We start from the raw sequence: 21,129 nt of genomic DNA, 5'->3' as shown, positions 1-21,129 counted from the left end.
GCTGATACTTCTTTCCTTGCAAATAATTTGAAAATGTATGTAACTAAAAAAATATCAAAAAAGCATTTTTGTGTTACGTCAAAATATTGTTTAATTTATTTCTATACTGCAATTCATCCTAAAAATCTATTTTTATTTACAAAACGTCTATTAAGTTTTTGAAATTAATACAAAAAAATGTTACGTAACTGCAGTTAGTGTGTGGAAAGGTAAAAGGGTTTAAAATAATGTTACGTAATATGTGAACAAGAATATAAATAAAATGTTATTAGAAAATTGAGTAAATGATAAAAATGAGCATAAAAGTGAGCGCGCGCACATAACAGTCTGGTAATTCTAAAAAACTACTAATGCTTCTTTTCTTGTAATTTAAAAATTTGTGTGACTAAAAAAATATCAAAAAAGCATTGCTGTGGTACGTTAAAATATTGTTTCATTTATTTCTATACCGCCCCACATCTTAAAAAAATTATTTTTATTTACAAAACGTCTATTAAGTTTTTAAACTAATACAGAAAAAATGGAATGTAACTGCAGTTAGGATGTGGGAATGTAAAAGGTCCAAAATAACGTTACGTAATATGTAAACGATCCCTAATAATGGTACTCGTAAATTTGACGTTGAATTGATTCACTGAATTTATTTCTTCAGAATCTAATTTCAACAAGAATGTAAGTGCTCAAAAAATTGTAACAAATAAATTATTATTAGAAAATTGGCTAAATTATAAAAATGAATAATGATAAAGAAAAATTTGGATAAGACAGGAATCGTATAAGTTCAACGGGTGGAAGTAGTGTTGCGTCGTTACCTGAAATTACCGGTAACGGTAGAAATTTCCGGTAAAGTAGAGGAAATTCTCCGGTAACGAATGGTGACGATATTTTTTTTAATTTCAAGACTAAATTTGAATTGCTTATTTGTTTTTGGGTTTATTTGATATAATATTCTTAAATATTCGTCACATTAAATAACTTGTGGGAAAACTTTCACGTTTAAAAGTGTTCCTTAACCTCTACGGTGGGATTTGGTTTTGCTTAAAAATGTATGCGCACATTATTTTTTGCAAAAATATTGTTCCTTTTAATTGTTCACACTTTGCAGATTGAATAGACAGCAATTACGTATGTATTTGTTACATAAAAAAGTCTGTGAAAAACATTTCTTGAACATAATGTTTCAAAGGGTATCTAATCTAATCTGCTAAAACGTTGTAGGCATTTTGCAGTTTCACACCATCATGAAGAATACAAGTATTATTAATATGCTTATTATTAATAAGAAGTGACACATTATATGTTTTCAAGTATTTTTGAAAGATATTGGCAGATACGTAATTTTCTGTAATAATAGATAAGGGTAAGATAAGAGGGTGGTTTCAGGAAAACATTCTAAGTAGGTATATAATATAAATAAAAATTCAATACTATTGTTTGCAAAAAAACCGTTTTATTTCATTTTTGATTAAAGTACTAACAATAAAAGATGCGGAAGGATATGGAAGACAATAAATTCAGTCTATTTTAATCCTATATTATTTTTATAAGAACATTTTCTTTGTCTTTGAAAGCACGTGTTACTTATTTAGAAATCAACCATTTGCATTAATACGTTTATTCTCCATGAAACTGATCAACAATTACGACGTATTTTGAAATTTACATTAATTCACATTTTAACATACAGATGGCGTCGCAATGTGAGCGGTAACGAAAGAAGTGAAAGTAAGTTTCCGTCTGAAATTACGGAGAATATTACCGCGACCCCACTCTAGAAGGAAGGGAAGAATTAAACATAAACGGGAGAAACAAAACAAACTGAAAAAAGGGAAAAGTGAAAGTGGGCCATTTTCATTCGAATTTCAACGATTCAGGGATATCATTAATTTGAGTATTAAAACCCTGAAACATTCGAAGTGTTTTTATTATTTTTCTAAGCGTGCTATTTCTTCAATTCTAGTAAAATTCGAATCTTGTTTCCTTTTCTCGAATATCTCGGAACATAAACAATGGAGTGTCGTGGAAGGGGAAAACTCGTGGTCATGCTGCGTCGCTGACCGTTGACGAAACTCTCTCTACACGTGTTATACTCTTTTATCGAGGACAATTTGGAGGAGAAAAATTATCCGACGAGGGAGCAGTATGTCGCGAGAAAAAAATTAGCTGAAAAGTATCGTAAATATTTTACGGATTTTGACGTCAAGAAGTTTTTAATAGAATTTCCGGATCCGTTTACAATTTTTGAAGGAGAACAAAGAAAGTGTGTAGAAGACAAAACAGTCTTCGAATTGTTATGTGATACGTTTGCAAATCTTGAGGTAAGTGTAACACTTTCTTTGATTGTTTTTTTCTTTATCTTATCTCGACTTTTTGTGATACTGTAAATTGTGAATCATTAATCGGGAAGTCATATTCTCATTGTAATCAATTTCAATATAGCCGACTTGACACTCTTTTATTCTTTTTCCCCCTTTTTAAAAGAATTTTCCTTTTTTTTCAAGAAAATTTACATTTTTCTTGTTCTTTTGCTCAAATGAGAACTGAATTGATAAAACATAGAAAATCCAACTATTTTTTGTTGAAAGTTCTTTTTAATTAAATGTAATTTTTTTTTATCGAAAAATCAACTGTTTTGATGGAATTTTGTCGATTTGAATAGAAAATTCGTCATTTTAGATCAATTGTTTAGTTGAAAATACAACTGTTTTTGGTTGAAGTTATTTTTTTGTTTCGAAATTCAACTCTTGATTTTTTCTTAGGGTTTCCTGTCCCCGAGCTGAAATTCTCATAATTTCAAGTTGTTTTTTTTTTTAAGAAAAATAATTTCAAACCTTTTTTTACATTTTTTTATACAATTTCTGTTTTTTCGAAAAAAAAAAACGAAATTTGTCTTAAAATTCTTTTTCATGGATTTTTTCAAAATTAAAAAAAAAATTGTGATTCTGTTCAGACTTAAATTAACGTTTTAATAGGCTACGCAGGGTCGTTTCTTCACCGGAAATTTACTTCTGCTCGCAGCAAAATTCAAGTTTCCATTATTTCAATAATTATAGTCAATTTGGAAGTGTGATTTTTTTATTTAGATTTAATTTTTTTTAACTGAAAATGTAACTGTTCCATTTTTGGACGAAAATTTATCTTTTCTGATAGAAATTTAATCTTTTTGTAGTTGTAAATGATAATACACAGTCGAAAATTAACTTGGATTTTATTGAAAATTCAGTTTTTTATTGCAATTTAACTATTTTGTTGAAAACTCGTTTATTTTAAAATTAAAATTTTTAAATTTTAAATTAATTTGCGTGTCTGAAAATTACTTTCTTTTCAGTTAAATTATCATTTATTTGCTAAAAACTCTTATTTTTTTAATTTACTTTTCTAATTTCAACTATTCTAGTTTAGGTTTGTTAAGAAATCATTTTTTTATTTAAAAAAAAACTATTTTGTTGACAATCCGCTTTTTTTTGTTGAACATTTATTTTTCTAACATTTTAACTATTTTAATTTTGGCTCAAAATTAATCTTTTTTGCATGAAAATGAGTATTTTTCGTTAGAAAATTTATCTGTTTATTTGAAAATTTATGCATTTGGTTAAAAATTAAATTTTTTTTATAAAAATGTAATATTTTTCGATAAAAAATGTTCTGTTTTTCAGAAAATTTAACTGTTTTATTTTTTGTAAACAATTCATTTCTTTGGTTTAAAAAATATATTTATTTAAAAATTAGCTTTCTATAATATAGAAAATTCTTCTTTTTCATTGAAAATTTGACTATTAGGTCAAAAAATTCATGATTGTAAATAAAACTTCATTTTATTGTCTGAAAACTAATTTCTTCTTAGTTGAAATTTTTTTTCTTAGTTAAAGCTATAGCTATTTCATTTTTGCTTGAAAATTTATATTTTTAGTTGAAAATTAATTAATTTGACTAAAAACTCGTTTTTTCTGTTTAAAATTTACTTTTCTAACTGCAATTTGAACTATTCTAGTTTGAGTTTGTTAAATATTCATTTTTTAAAGAAAAAAAAAAACAATTTTGTTGAAAATCCGTTTTTTTTTCTTTAACGTTTATTTTTCCAACAATTCAACAATTTTAATTTTGGCTGAAACTTAATCTTTTTTAGATGAAAATGATTTTTTTTTTAGAGAATTTTTCTTTATAGTGGAAGATTCATCTTTTTTTTTTTTGATAAAAATGTTATCTTTTTCGTTAAAAAATGTTCTGGTTTTTTAGAAAATTCAACTATTCTATTTTGTAAAGAATTCATTTCTTTGTTTAAAAAATAATATTTATTTAAAAATTCGTTTTCTTTTATTGAATGTTCGTCTTTTGCATTGAAAATTTGACTATTTGGTTAAAAATTCATGACTGCAATAGAAAATTAATTTTTATGCTTGAAAAATACATTCTTTTTAGTTTAAAATTAATTAATTTTACAGAAAACTCGTTTTTTTCAGTTTAAAATTTACTTTTCCAGCTGAAATTTGAACTATCCTAGTTTAGGTTTGTTAAGAATTAATTTTTTTATGAAAAGACCTATTTTGTTGAAAATCCGTTTTTTTGTTTTGAACATTTATTTTTCTAACATTTTAACTATTCTAATTTTGGTTGAAAATTAATATTTTTTAGATGAAAATGCGTACTTTTTATTAGAAAATTTTACTTTTTTATTTGAAAATTCATGGATTTGGTTAAAAATTAATTTTTTTTAGTTGAAGATTTGTCATTTTAGTTAAAAATTCCGTTTTTTTTTGTTTTCAACAACTTACATTTTTTTATAAAAATGTAATTTTTTATCTTAAAAAATGTTCTGTGTTTTTTTTAGAAAATTTAACTATTTTATTGTTTGTAAAGAATTCATTTCCTTGGTTAAAAAATAATATTTATTTAAAAATTCATTTTCTTTCAAAGAAAATTCGCCTTTTGCAGTAAAAATTTGACTATTTGGCCAAGAATGTATATTTTTGGTTGAAAGTTCATGACTGTTATTAAAAATTAATTTGTATGTCTGAAAATTACTTTCTTTTTAGTTGAAAATTATTTTTTTTATAGCTAAATATATAACTATTCCATTGTTGCTTGAAAATTTATATTTTTAGTTAAAAATCCATTAATTTTGCTGAAAACTCGTTTTTTTCTGTTCAAAAATTACTTTTCTAAAAGTTAATCTATTCTAATTATGGGTTGAAAATTCAACTATTTGTTAAAAAATGCTTTTTTTTTTAGATTCATGATTTTAGTTAAAAATTTATTTCTTAGGTTCAAAATTTACTATTTTGATTTTAAAACTCAACTAAAAAGTGTTTAAAATGTATTTAAAAATAAAATTTTGTTACATTGTTCGTTGCAAATTTATCTTTCTTTAGTCAAAAATTCGACTGCTTGATTAAGAGTTAAACTCTTTTGTTAATTTTTTTGAAAAATCTGGGGTTGTTCTTAAGAATTAGATTCTTAACAGAAAATTTAACCATTATATTTTTGATTGAAAATGTATCTTTTCTTGGATGAAAATTCATGTTTTTTATTTATAAATTAAACCACTTGTTTAAAAATGTATTCACTTGGTGAAAAATTCGTCTTTGTTGTATAAAATTAATATCTATAGTTGAAGATTTGTTTTGTTTTTAATGAAAATTGACTATTTCATTGAAAATCCACGAATTTGGTTAAAAATCGATTTTTTGGTAGAAAATTATCTTTTCTTTTGAAAGTTAATCATCTTTTAAAATCTCAAAATTCATCTTTTAGGTTTAAAATAAAATTACTTGGTTGAAAGTTAAACTCTTTTTTTTTAATTAATTTTTTTGTTTGAAGATTTATTATTTTAACTAAAAATCCATTTCTTTGCATGAAAAGGATTAATTCGTATAACTTAAAATTAAATTATTTAATTTGTAATTAACAATTTGTCTTGTTTAGTAAAAAATAATTGTCGTTTAAAATTCAACAAATTTAGTTGAAGATTTACCATTTTAGTTGAAAATTCATTAATTAAAATTCTATTTTCTTGAGAATCCGTTATTTTTTGTTTGAAAATAATTTTTTCGACAATTTTAACTATTTCATTTTTTCTTAATAATTGATATTGTTTTATTCAAAATTTAGATTTTTTGGAATTTGAAATCGTTTTTCATTTAAGATTTATTTACTTTGTTGAAAATTAGTCTTTTTTGGTAAAAAATTTGACTATTTTGTTTAAAAAATGGTTGCAACTTTGTGGTTAAAAATGATTTTGTCTTAGTTACGGATTTTGAAAATCCATCTTAATTTTTTGAATTCAACAGTTTTTTAATTTAAATAATTTTTTTTATAAATATCATCACATGTTTTCTGAATTCATTTTTTTGTTGCGTCATCTCTTTAGATAAAAGATGAACTATTTTTTTGAAAATTCGTTTTTTTTTTTGTGAATATCAATTTTTTGAACTGAAAATTGCAGTTCCCCATTTTTGGTTAAAAATTTATCATTTTAGTTGACAATTGAACTATTTGTTTAAAAATTCATCTTTGTAGGTTGCAAATTTAATTATCTAGTTAAAAATTTAATTATTTGTTTAAAAGTTCAACTAGTTTCTTGAAAATTCAATTATTTTATCGAAAATTTTACTATTTTGTTAAAAAATAATCTTTTTTCGTCGAAAATACAGCTGTTTTGTAAAAAGTTTGTCTTTTTGGTTTGAAAATTCATCCTTTCTTTTTGAAAATTCATATTTTGGGAGAAAAGTAAATTTTTTGTTGAAAGTTCATTTTTTGAATTAAAAAGACCACTACTTTTTTTTTAGTTCAGAATTCATCTGTTATGGTTGGAAATTCTCCTATTTGGTTAAAGATTAAAATATTTTGTTGAAAAGTAATCATTTTTAGTTGAGAGTTTTTTTTTATAATTACTTTTGGGAAAGACTTTTTGGATAAGTTTCAGCTGTTTGTAGAAAATTATACTTTTTGGGTCGAAAATACAACTGCTTTGTGAAGAATATTTCTTTTTGGATTAAAAATTCATCTGATTCAAATTTCTCTTTATTTTTACTGAAGAATCTTTCTAGAAAATTCAATGCCTTTTTTAAATTTGTCTTTTTAATTTTTTTTTCATTCATCTCTTTTTGTAGAACTTTGAGTTTTTTGTTTTAAAATACAAGTAATTTGCATTTTTAACCAAAAAAATATATTTTTACAAAAAAAGACGAATGTTTAACAAAATACATTAATTTTCAACCAAATAGTTACATTTTTCTACCAATTTTTTAAATTTTTTAGCCGAAAATACCAATTTTTTATAAAGGAGTCAAATCTTCAACGAAAAGGTTGAAATTCAACCAAAAACGGTTTTTTCTATACACAAAAAAAATTATATTCAATAAAATACATTCATTTTCATCCAAATAATTGGAATTTCTACCAAGAAGATCAAGTTTTTTGCCGAAAATACTTATTTTAAATAATTATTTTTAAACCGAAACAGATTGAACAAAGATTTCCTAATCATTTCACAAGGATTTCAAAGATTTCCAAAATATTTAAAAGACTTCACAAAGACTTAAATATTATTTCTCAAGTATTTCAATAATTTTTAAAAATATTGTCAAATATTTCAAAAACAAATTTCAAGTCTTTCGCAAAGATACCAAATTTTTTCGCAAAGATTTTTAAATAATTCAGAAAGATTTCAAAGATTTCCCAAACATTTCACAAAGATTAAAAATATTTCGCAAAGATTTTGGATAAATTTCAAATATTGCACGAAGATTTCAATGATTTCCAAAAAATTGCCAAAGATTTTAAATATTTCCTAAAGATTTCTGAAATATTTTAAAGATTTCCTAAAGATTTCACAGGAATTTCAAAGATTTCGAAAATATTTTATAGACTTCACAGACTTCAATTATTTTCCAAAGATTTTAATAATTTTCACAAATATTGTCCATTATTTCAAAGAAATTTCAAGTCTTTCGCAAAGATATCAAATTTTTTCGCAAGGTTTTTTTAAATAATTCAGAAAGATTTCAAGGATTTCCCAAACGTTTCAAAAAGATAAAAAATATTTCGCAAAGATTTCAGATAGATTTCAAATATTGCACGAAGATTTCAATGATTTCCAAAGATTTCAAATATTTCACAATTATTTCAGATAGATTTAAAAGATTGAAAAAATATTTCAGTAATTTCACAAAGATTTCAAAAAAAAATCAGGCTTCACAAAGACTTCCATTATTTCACAAAGATTTCAAATATTTCTCATATATTTCCCAAAGATTTCAGATAGATTTCACAAAGACTTCTATTATTTCACAAAGATTTCTGATATATTTTAAATATTGAACAAAGTTTTCCTGAGGATTTCACAAGGATTTCAAAGATTTCGAAAATATTTCAATAAGTTTCACAAACATTGACAAATATTTCAAAAATATTTCATATCTTTAACAAAGATATCAAATTTTTCTCAAAGATTTTGAAGTAATTCACAGATATTTCAATGATTTCGCAAAGATTAAAAATATTTCGCAATGATTTCAGATAAATTTCAAATATTGGACGAAGATTTCCAAAGATTTGTCAAAGATTTCAAATATTCCCTGTAGAATTCTGATATATTTTAAAGATTGAACAAAGATTTCCTGAGAATTTTACTAGGATTTCAGATTTCGAAAATATTTTAAAGACTTCATAAAGACTTCAATTATTCCCCAAAGATTTCAATAATTTTACAAATATTGTCGAATATTTTTAATATATCGAAAAGATTTCAGGTGGATTTCAAATATTGAACAAAGGTTTCCTAATGATTTCACAAGGATTTCAAAGATTTCGAAAATATTTAAAAGACTTCACAAAGACTTCAATTATTCCTCAAAGGTTTCAATCATTTTCACAAATATTGCCAAATATTTCAACGAAGATTTCAATGATTTCCAAAGATTTCAAATATTTCAAAACAATTGCAGATACATGTCAAAGATTGAACAAAGATTTCAAAAATTTCGGGTAGATTTTAAAGATTTCACAAAGACTTACTTTATTTCACACAAATTTCGAAAAAATTCACAAAGACTTTAATCATTGCTCAAAGATTTCACCAATAGTTCAATAATTTCACAAATATTTCGCAAAGATTTTTTATTAATTCACAAAGATTTCAATGATTTCTCATATATTTCCCAAAGATTTCACAAACATTTCTGATATATTTTAAAGATTGAACAAAGATTTCCTAATTATTTCACAAGGATTTCAAAGATTTTGAAATTATTTGAAAGATTCCACGATGACTTCAATTATTTCCCAAAGAATTCAATAACTTCACAAATACTATTGAATATTTCAAATAGTTCGAAAAGATTTCAGGTAGATTTTGAAATATTGAATAAAGATTTCCTAATGATTTCACAAGGATTTTAAAGATTTCGAAAATATTTAAAAAACTAACTATTTTTCAAAGATTTCAATAACTTTCACAAATATTGACAAATATTTCAAAAAATTTTCATATCTTTAGCAAAGATATAAAAATTTTCGAAAGTATTTTTAAGTAATTCACAAATATTTCAATGATTTCCGAAAGATTTCAAAAAGATAAAAAATATTTAGCCAAGATTTGAAATAGATTTCAAATATTGGACGAAGATTTCAATGATTTCTAAAGATTTCAAATATTTCACAACAATTTTAGATATATTTCAAAGATTGAACAAAGATTTCAATAATTTCACAAGGATTTCAAAGATTTCAACAAAAATTTTAAGACTTTACAAATACTTATTTTAAAATTAATATTAAAATCATTTAAATCTTTGTCAAGTCTCTGGGAAGTCTTTGGGAATTACTTAAAAATATTTCAAATTTTGTAAGTAATTTACAACGATTTCAAAGAGACTTAACAAAAATTTTAATAATTTTTCAAAACTTTTACAAAGATTTCAGATAAATTTCGAAGATTTCATAAAGACGCATAGATTTTTAAACATTTCACAAAGAAATAAAAAATATTTCAATAATTTCACAAAGATTTCAGAAAGATTTCAAAGATTTCACAATGATTTAAATGTTTTACTAAAAGTTTTAACAAATTTTTAGACAATTCGCAAAGATTTTAGATTTTATGATTTCACAAAGATTTCAGATAAATTTTACAAAGATTTCAGATAAATTTTACAAAGATTAAAATGATTTTCCAAAAATTAAAAAAAAGATTAAAAATATTTCCCAAATATTTTAGATAAACTTAAAAGATAGAAAGAAGATTTAAATGATTCTCCAATTTTTCCAAAAGGTTGAATATTATTTCAATGATTTCCTAAGGATTTCACAAGGATTTCGAAGATTTCGAAAATATTAAAAAGACTTCACAAAGACAAAAATAAAAATCATTGATATCTTTGTTAGGTCTCTTGAATATCTTTGTAAATTACTTTTTACAATTTTCGCATAAATTTTTAAGTAATTTAAAATGATTTCACAGAGACTGAAAAAAGATTTCAATGATTTTCTAAGGATTTAGAAAATATTAAAATACTTCACCAATTATTTCTCAATGCTTTCAATAATTTCACAAATATTACCGAAAATTTCACAATTATTTTTTAAGAATTCACAAAGATTTTACAAATATTTCAATGATGTCCTAAAGATTTTACAACGATCACAAAGATTTCGAAGATTTCACAAAGTTTTTTATTATTTCGCAAAGATTTCAGATATATTTCAAAGACTGAACAAAGATTTCAATGATTTCCTAAGGATTTCAGAGATTTCAAAAATATTTAAAAGGCTCTGCAAAGACTTCATTTATTCCTCAAAGATTTCAATAATTTCACAAATATTACCAAATACTTAAAAAATATTAAAAATATTTTGTAAAGATTTCTAAAGAATTTACAAAGATTTCAGATAGAATTCAAAGATTGGACGAAGATTTCACAATGATTTAAGATAGATTTTAAAGATTAAACAAAGATTTAGATAATTTAGTAATGATTTCAACAGGACTTCAAAATTTCGAAAAACCATTTTTTTAAAAGATTTTAATAATTTCGCTAATATTACCGTATATTTCAACAAATATTTCGCAAAGATTTTCAAAGAATTTACAAAGATTTCGGAAATATTTGAAAGACTTCACAAAAACTTTAATCATTTCTCAAATATTTCACAAAAAATTCAATAATATTACAAATATTTCCAAATATTTTAAAAATATTTCAAATATTTTAAAAATATTTCAAATATTTTAAAAATATTTCAAATATTTTTAAAATATTTCAAATATTTTGCAAAAATTTTTGAAGAATTCACAAAGATTTCGAAACTACTTGAAATACTTCACAAAGACTTTAATCATTTCTCAAATATTTCACAAAAATTTCAATAATTTCACAAATATTTCGCAAAGATTTTTTAAGAATTCACAAAGATTTCAACGATTTCGGAAATATTTAAAAGACTTCACAAACACTTTAATCATTTCTCAAATATTTCACAAAATTTTCAATAATTTCACATTTATTTCTAAATATTAAAAAAATATTTCAAATATTTCGCAGATTTTTAAAGAATTCGCAAAGATTTCAAAGATTTTGGAACTATTTGAAAGACTTCACAAAGACTAATCATTTCTCAAATTTTTCACAAGCATTTGAATAATTTCACAAATATGTCCAAATATTTTGCAAAGATTTTGATAATTCACAAAGATTTCGGAAATATTTAAAAGACTGCAAAGATTTCAATCCTTTCTCAAATATTTCACAAAAATTTCAATAATTTCACAAATATTTCCAAATATTAAAAAAATATTTAAAATATTTCCCAAAGATTTTTAAAGAATTCACAAAGATTTCGGAACTATTTGAAAGACTTCATAAAGACTTCAATAATTTCTCAAATATGTCACAAAAATTTCAATAATTTCACAAATATTTCGCAACGATTTTTAAAGAATTCACAAAGATTTCAACGATTTCGGAACTATTTAAAAGACTTCACAAAGACTTTAATCATTTCTCAAATATTTTACAAAAATTTAAATAATTTCACAAATATTTCGCAAAGAATTTTAAAGAATTCACAAGGATTTAATCGATTTCGGAAATATTTAAAAGACTTCACAAAGACTTTAATCATTTCTCAAATTTTTCACAAGTATTTTAATAATTTCACAAATATGTCCAAATCATTTAAAAATATTTCAAATATTTTGCAAAGATTTTTAAACAATTCACAAAGATTTCGGAAATATTTAAATGACTTCACAAAGATTTCAACCGTTTTTCAAATATTTTACAAACATTTTAATAATTTCACAAATATGTCGAAATATTTTTAAAATATTTAAAATATCTTGCAAAGATTTTGAAAGAATTTACAAAGATTTCAATCTTTTCTCAAATATTTCACAAAATTTTCAAATATTTCGCAAAGGTTTTTAAAGAATTCACAAAGATTTCAAAGATTTCGGAACTGTTTGAAAGACTTCACAAAGACTTTAATCATTTCTCAAATATGTCACAAAAATTTCAATAATTTCACAAATATTTCGCAAAGATTTTTAAAGAATTTACAAAGATTTCGGAAATATTTAAAAGACTTCACAAACACTTTAATCATTTCTCAAATATTTTACAAAATTTTCAATAATTTCACAATTATTTCTAAATATTAAAAAAATATTTCAAATATTTCGCAAAGATTTTGGAACTATTCGAAAGACTTCGCAAAGATTTCAATCGTTTCTCAAATATTTCACAAAAAATTTCAATAATTTCAACAAATATTTCGCAAATATTTTTAAAGAATTCACAAAAACTTCGGAACTATTTAAAGGGCTTCACAAAGACTTCAATTATTTCTCAGACATTTCACAAACATTTCAATAATTTCACAAAAATTGCCAAATATTGCAAAAATCTTTAAAGAATTCCCAAATATTTCCAAAAGATTTCAGTTATTTCCGAAAGATTTGTAATGCTTTTAAAATCTTAGGTTAGACAACTAAAAAAATTTCTTAAAAATTAATGTTAATTTTCCATTGCTCACTTTTTGATTTCGAAAAGAAAATGTTGAAACAAATTTTATGATACTTTTTTGACAATATTTACACTATTTTTAATTTATGAAGTAATAACGAGGCCTTTACTTGATAATTTGGAAATAATTAGATATATTTACAAAATAAGAGTTTCAAATAAAATAGAAATCTTTCTTATTTTTTATGAATAGGTAAGCGTTATCTCCAACGATTATAGAAACTCAAATTTCAATCCGAGCTTAAGTTTTAACAAACTATTAGAGAGGAAAGGCGTTTCTAAAAGAGCGTTTTCAAGTGAACAGTTTAAAAAACTGGACACATACATGCCGGAATTTGCTTTCCTTTTTAACAGGGAAAACGTTAAACAATATCTCGAAAAAATGCAAAAAGAGGAAAAGGAGGCTCTTCAAAAATGCAAGGTAAGTCTGATGAATGTTAATAAGACCTTCAATTTCAGGTGCATAATTTTTATAAATTAGCAGGGTGGCCAAGGGAATTTATTTTTTATTTTCAGCAAAACATATATTTTTAATAAATACAAAATCATTGTTTCCTTGATATAGAGTACGTTAAAAAGTTGTTAACTTAATTGGAAAACACAAAAAAAGTAGCTATTTAAAATTCATGAAAATGATCATCAGCTTTCTCTAAATTCCATTTCTACTGTTTTTTTAAATGTTAAATTTCCATTTTAAGTCATCATTTTTGAGTCTACATTTTCAATTTCTAATTTAGAAACATACAAAACTAAAAATCGAACTATTTTTTTTATAAACGCGTTTTCAGTTAATCAACTGTGGATATGTTCTAAATTAAACAATTTGAATCATTTCTAAATTAAAAGTTTGTAATTAAACGCTTTGATTCAATTTAAAATCCTGTTCAAATATAATTTTTTTGTTCTAAAATATTCGATTTTTAACCCATTTATTTTCAAATTTTGTATTTAAAAAAAATATAACGCTTTTTTAATATTTGGCAATATTTTGCTGTTGATTTGAAATTAGAAATTGCGAACTAAATATTCAAAACGAAACGATTTAGAACTGAATTTATTAAATAGAAAGACTTAAATAATTAGAATTTTTAGAGTGCCAAATTTAAACTTTGAACGTTAGAATTTTAATTGTTCTTTGTATTTAAAAAAAAAATTAATTGGTATGTGAAAGTGCTGAGTTTTGTTGTATAAATATTAAATAATAATTAAACAATTATTTTTAATTTTAATCGACTTAAAATTAAGACAATTCTGAGTTTAATAATTCTCAGTTTAAAGAAAAGATTAATCTTTGAAAGTTGAGCTTCTTGATTTATTAAAAAACTCAACCGTTTGATTGAAAATTTATGTATTTTGTTGTAAATTTTTCGTTGTTGCTAAAAAATTAATGTTGAACCACTTAGTGAAAAATACAGTTTAATAATAATTGAAGATCCTGCTCTTTGGTTGAAAATTTAACTGGTGTCTTATTTGGCGAAAACTGATACTATTTATTGAAAATTTATATTTTCGGGCAGAAAATTGAAAGTTTTTGTAATTATAAGCGTTTATTTAATTTTAAATCCTGTTCATATGTTTTTCAGCCCAAAATATTGCATTTTTAACCCATTCACATTTATTTTTTTATTTTTAAAAACAGTGCTTAAATATTTAGCAGTATTTAAAAATAGTTAATTTTTTAACTGAAAATTTTAGTATTTTATTAATGGTTAAAAATTAATCGTTTTTATTTGAAAACTCAACCATTTGTTTAAAAATTTATATATTTTGTTCAAGTTTAATTACTTTGTGAAAAATTCAGTTTATTAACAATTGAAGATCCAGCTCTTTGGTTTAAAATTTAACTGTTGCCTTATTTGGTGAAAATTTATATTATTTATGAAAAGTCATATTTACGGATTGAAAATGGAAAACTTTTGTAATTAAACGCATTTATTTAATTTTAAATCCTGTTCCGATCTTCTTTTTCAGCCGAAAATATTGCATTTTTAACCCATTGATTTTGAAATTATTTATTTAAAAAATACGTTTTTTAATATTTGGCAATATTTAACTGTTGATTTAAAATAAGAAATTATGAGCCAAATATTCAAAACGAAACGATTTGAAACTGAATGAATGAAATAGAAAGCCTTCAATCATCAAAAATTAAAAATAATAATTAAAATAATAATTTTAAAAATTATTGATTTCAAACGAATTCAAATTAAGGTAATTTAAATTGAAATTTTTTAAGTGTTCAGTTAAAAAAAATCTTTAAGATTTGAACATATTTATTAACAATTAATTTTATTAGTTGGAAGATCCATCTGATTGGTTAAAAAATGCATGTATTTTGTTGTAAATTCTTTTTTTTAAGCTATTCTATTTTATAAAGAATTCCGTCTCATGGCTTAAAAGTTAAATTTGTTGAAAAAGCGTCTATTTAATTAGAAAATTTAAGTTTTGGGTTTGGCTACATTGTTAAAAAAATTTTTTTTGTTTAATAACAACTGATTTGCAACCAATTTGTCTTTTTTGTTTAAAATTTTTTGTTGTGAATTAATTTCAGTTTGAAAATGAAACCATAGTGTTAATTTTTTTATTAAAAATTGATATTTTTACTTGAAGATTGAAAATTCGACTATTTGATTAAAAATATATTTTTGTTGTATAAAATTGCAGTCTTTTGTTAAAAATTCCACTATTTGGTTAAAAATTGAATGATATTGTTAAACATTTTTCTAATTGGACGGAAAATTCGTACTTTGGACTTAAAATTCACCTTTTTTGTTACAAATAAAACTGTGTTTTTAAACTTTCAATTATTTTGTTTAAACTTCAATAATTTGGTTAGAAATTAAAATAATCAATTAAAAATTTTTTCATAATTTAATTATTTTACTAAAAACATGGCTTAAAATTCGTTAACTCAGTAATATTGCAACCAATTCTAATAAAAAAATAATTACGCTGTTGCTAAAATTGAAAAATAAGAAACCTCATAATATTAAATAAATCTAATGAAAAAAATGCTTTTTTTTATCTTAAAATCAGATTTTGGGGGCGTATGAGATATTTTGGAGACAGCCTTTTTTTATTTGAACTAGACCTACAATTTCTATGTTTAGTGAAAAGTATTTTTCACTGTAAAAGAAAGATACCTGGAAAAATTTATTTTTTTGTCCTGGAAAACTTTAGATAGGCTGAAACTCTTTTATAACCAGAATTATTTGAACTATACAATGGATAAAATTTTAAAAATTAAACCTTTTTTCAGTTCTGATGCCATGAAATTTTTAATTGTTAAATTGAAAAGTATTAATAGCTTCAATTTTATACTTGAAAATTATTAAGCATTTAAATTTAAACAACCAAATTTGGACAACCACCACAAAATGTTCCCATTGCAATCTGAAAAAAGGAACATTTTCCTCCTCTCCTTTCCTCCTGAAAAAGAAAAAAAGAAAAGAAAATTATACGTCTTTACTTTGGACAAAAATAAAAAGGAGGAAAGAAAAACGAAAAGGCAACCAACCAAATCCCCTTTCTTCTCTTTTTTATTTCTTTCGCCCTCTTTATTCCTACCATTATCAAATCACAATGAAACACATTTTAAAAAAATAATCACCAACGTTTCGGCACTCATACAGCACCCTTATCAAGATAAAAAATATATAAGATAAAAAAATACAATAAAAATAACATGAATATAAAATTATATTAAAATGAAATTAAATAAAAATAAAGTGAAAATAGAATGAAAATGAAATTTAAAAAAATAATAATAAATAAATATTTTTAAAATATAAATAAAAAATATAAAATAAAAAATAAATAAAAATAAAATAAAATGAAAACAAAAATAAAATATAATGAAATTAATATAAAATAAAATAAAAACGAGAAAAAACATAATTAAATTAAATTTAAAAAATAATAAAATAAAAATTAAATTAAATTAAAATTTAAAAAAAAACATACTTAAATTAAAATAAAATAAAATGAAAATAAAAATAAAATAAAATGAGAATAACTTAAAATAAAATGAAAACAAAAATAAAACCTATTTAAATGAAATAAAAATAAAATAAAAAAATTAAATAAAAATAAAGTAATAATAAACAAAATATAAATAAAAAAAGTAAAATGAAATTAAAATGAAATGAAAATAAAAATACAAATAAAAATAAAATTGAAATAAAATTAAATTAAAAAATAATAACAAAATAAAAATAAAAGGAAAATAAAAATAAAATAAAAAGAACATGAGAATAAAATGAACGCGGGGACATTCTCATAACGCACTGCTCGCGCACTCATAACGCCTAGGCCGCGCGACTGTTGGTTCTCGCGCTTCGCGCTCTATGTTGGATTTATCTCGCGCTTCCCGCTCGATTGTACATTTATCTCGCGCTACGCGCTCGTTCTTTATATTTTCGCACATTCTTGCGAAAACCTTTCAAAATTAAGGCTCAAAATCTCCACCACTGTAATTTTGTGATTGTCAATTCTCTTTCATTAAAAGAGCTTAGATCGAGAGTTTGATCGCACCTACGGCACGCGACTGATAGCAATTGCACTCCGCGCTCGGTCTTTACCTTTTTCCCGCATTCGTACACAGACCGTTTGAAATCAAAGGTCAACAGGCCGACAACTGTAATTATGTGATTTTTAACTCTCTTTTGTTAAAGCTCTTTCGGCTTTAACGAACACATTCTCATTACGTAGCTCGTGCTTCATCCTCGATTTTGTTCAACATGCCAACTTTTCTACATTATACACAATACTTTTATATCAAATATAATACATTTTTTAGGTAACTCTGCCTGGGATTGCTTATTAAAAAATTACAAAATAAAGAGCGAATTGTATTTATTATGATTATTTTTATATTTGTCTCTCATTTTGCTTTAAATTTTTTTCTAAGCTGCTCTGAAACATGTATCAATTCAAGAAATGTATATCATTACAATTCATAATATGCATAAAAATTCAATCATACTAATTCTTATTTCCTTGTTTTTATCATTTTTTTATTTTTTATCTTGTTTTTTACGATTAAATAAAAACGACTGCGCATCTGCATAGGTTATAATGCAGGAACCTATATAGGTTCCTATGTCCTCTTTCGTTTTTTCTGTCCTTTTTCCAAAAATTTAATTTTTTTTAATTTTCAATCTTATTTTTTACGATTGAAATTCCTTTCAAAAAATGATTAATAATAAATTTATAGATCTTTTTATTCGAACAACTTTTGTCTCTTAATTTTAGTTCGTACTTATGTCGTTTTTCCAAAAAAATTTATATTTTTATTTTGAATTTTATTTTTTACGACTAAAACAAAAACTACGTGTCCTATCAAAAATTATAGTTCTTTTTTGGATAAACAAGTTTTGTCTCATTTTTTTTCGTAGCTTATGTCGTTAGTCCAAAATTTTTAAATTGTTTAATTCTTAATGTTGTTTTTACGGCTATAATCAAAAACTACGCGTCCTATCGGAAAGTGATTCATTACAAATTTGTAGGTCTTTGCAGGGCGCGCAATTTTAGCTTATTCATTTTTTGCGTACCTTGCATAGTTTGACAAAAAAATGAAATTTTTGGATTTTTCATTATTTCGAGTAAGATCAAATTCGAAATGTCAAATTTTCGACCAAATTAAAAAAGTTGTTATGATAATCTTGTAGGTCTTTCAAAAATCAACGTTTTTCTTCTCTTGCATTTTTTTCATAGCATACTTTGTTTGGCATAAAATGTTAATTTTAGTTTATTTTTTTGGATTTTGAAAATGCTCTAACTCTGATAATTTTATTTTTACAAAAAAAAGTCATGGGGATAAATTGTTTGAGTTTCTGAGTACTATGAACAAACGTACATAGAATTTTGTAATCTTGAAAAATGTAGTTTCAAAAATTTTTGGTACCATCAAATTTTGTTTTTTCAATTTTTCGACCAAATTAAAAAAAGTTCTTATTATCATCTTGTAGGGCTTTCCAAAATTAACATTTTTCTTCTCTTGATTTTTTTTTTTCGTATCATGCGTTGTTGGGCTTGAAATGTTCATTTTAGTTTTTTTTTTTTTGATTTTCAAAATGCTTTAACTCTGATACTTTTCTTTTTATAGAAAAAAGTCATAAAAATAAATTGTTTAGGTTTCTGAGTACTATGAATAACCGTTCATAGAGTTTTTAAATATTGAAAAAAATGTGGTTTCAAAAATTTTGAATTTTGATCCAAAATAGCTGGTTTACGAACTTGTTCTTCCTTTTTAGGTTTTGAAAAAGTGTGCCAAAGCAGAATCCAATCTGATGAATTTTACGAAAGTTATCGTGCCTACAGCATACAGACTACAGACAGACAGACAAACACCTTCGTAAAAATCGTTTTTTCTGACTCAGTGGGTCTCAAAACGTGGAGACTTGATGAAAACCGAGAAAGTGAAATTTTACATAAAACCAATACCTTCTCATTAGGATGAGAATGTAAAAATAAAATAAAATTAAATGAAAATAAAAATACAAATAAAAATAAAATAAAAGGAAAATAAAAATAAAACAAAAATAACATGAGAATAAAATAAAATGAAATAAAAATAAAAAAGTACTAATAAAAAAATGATAAAAGTAAAATTAAATTAAAATAAAATGAAAATAAAATGAAAATAGAATAAAAATAAAATGAAAATAAAATAAAATATAAATAAAATGAAGGAAAAAAACATACTTTAATTAAAATGAAATAAAATAAAATGAAAATAAAAATACAAATAAAACATAATTAAATTAAAATTAAATTAAATTTTTAAAAAATAATAATAAAATCAAAACAAAAATAAAACATAATTAAATTAAAATTAAATTTAAATTTAAAAAAATAATGATAAAATGAAAATAAAAGTAAAATAAAATTAAAAATAAAAATAATATAAAAATAAAGTAAAAATAAAAATAATATAAAAATAAAGTAAAAAAGAAAATAAAAATATAATGAAAATAAAAATTAAATTAAATTTAAATAAATTTTTATCATTTTTTTAAATATTATTTTAATGGCTAGGAATTTTTCCCCTGCAAAAAGGCCACCCTGTTTTCGCAAATATTAATTTTCGGAAATATTTTTTCAGGTCTTACGCTGCGAAACCTGCTTTAATGATTGTATCCCAGAAAAATGCTCTACCTGTGGGAGTGGACACATTTTTTGTAACGATTGCATATTATACGGAACAGAATGCAGCATTGCTGATGCGAAATACTCCATCAAATGCTTCAAAGATTGTGTTTCTTTTTTTAATTTGAATACCCTTGAAAAAATTTTAACCCCGGATCTTTATAGCACCTTAGTAAGAAAGCAACAGGAGGAAGAATTGGCAAATGCCAATATTGGGAATTTGGAAAGTTGTCCCTTCTGTGATTACAAATTAGTGGTGAACGAAGGAGACAAGATTTTTACTTGCATGCATGAAGATTGCAAGAAAGAATCATGCAGGTAAAATACAATTTTTTTTTCATATTTTAACAAATTTTCATTTCAGACAAGAGCAGAATGTTATATCACACATGGAAAATTCAAATTTTAATAACAATTTTTTGAAATGTTAAGAAAATTTAAATAATCATTTATTCAAAATATTTAATATTTTTTATCGTAACGAACGAAGATTTAAATTTTTAATCATAAAGAAAGATGAATTGTCCAACCAAAAATATGAATTTTCTCCTGCATAGGTTGAATTTTCAGTCTAAAAGAAAAAAATATTTAAGTAAATTAAAATAACTTTTGACTAATTACATGATTTCAAATAAAATTAAAATGTTAGTTAAGTTTTCGACTAAAAAAGATGAATTAACAAAATTGTTGAATTTTAAACCTACAAAGATGAATTTTCAACAAGGATATAATTTTTATTCATGAGAGATTAATTTTCCGTCTAATTATTCAATTTTCAACTAAAAAATATAAGCTATTAACCAAAACTGGAATAATTACGTTTTCAGTTAAAAATTTAATTTCTAAGAACAAATTTTTTTTCTGCCAGTTAAATTAAACCAAAAAATGTAAATTTTCAACAAAATTTTTGAATCTCCTACCAAAAATATTAATTAAAAAAAAATAAGATTAATTTTTT

General features: G+C 23.1%; 1 protein-coding gene across 1 annotated transcript in view; it reads left to right on the top strand.

The window, feature by feature from the left end:
- Window positions 1–1,791: 1,791 nt before the first annotated feature.
- The window catches only part of LOC117169156 (E3 ubiquitin-protein ligase RNF216-like), a 36,403-nt gene continuing 17,065 nt past the window's right edge, over window positions 1,792–21,129 (top strand). Inside the window, exons 1-3 of the mRNA XM_033355370.1 lie at window positions 1,792–2,318; window positions 13,216–13,443; window positions 20,128–20,489. Of these exons, the coding sequence (XP_033211261.1) occupies window positions 13,348–13,443; window positions 20,128–20,489 (458 nt within the window). The 5' untranslated portion in view covers window positions 1,792–2,318; window positions 13,216–13,347. The remainder of the gene's footprint in view (window positions 2,319–13,215; window positions 13,444–20,127; window positions 20,490–21,129) is intronic.

This window comes from Belonocnema kinseyi, chromosome 3, assembly GCF_010883055.1.
Source record: "Belonocnema kinseyi isolate 2016_QV_RU_SX_M_011 chromosome 3, B_treatae_v1, whole genome shotgun sequence".
NCBI lineage: Eukaryota > Metazoa > Arthropoda > Insecta > Hymenoptera > Cynipidae > Belonocnema > Belonocnema kinseyi.
Note: the sequence above shows the minus strand (reverse complement) of the source record. Positions and strands in the feature narration are given on the sequence as shown.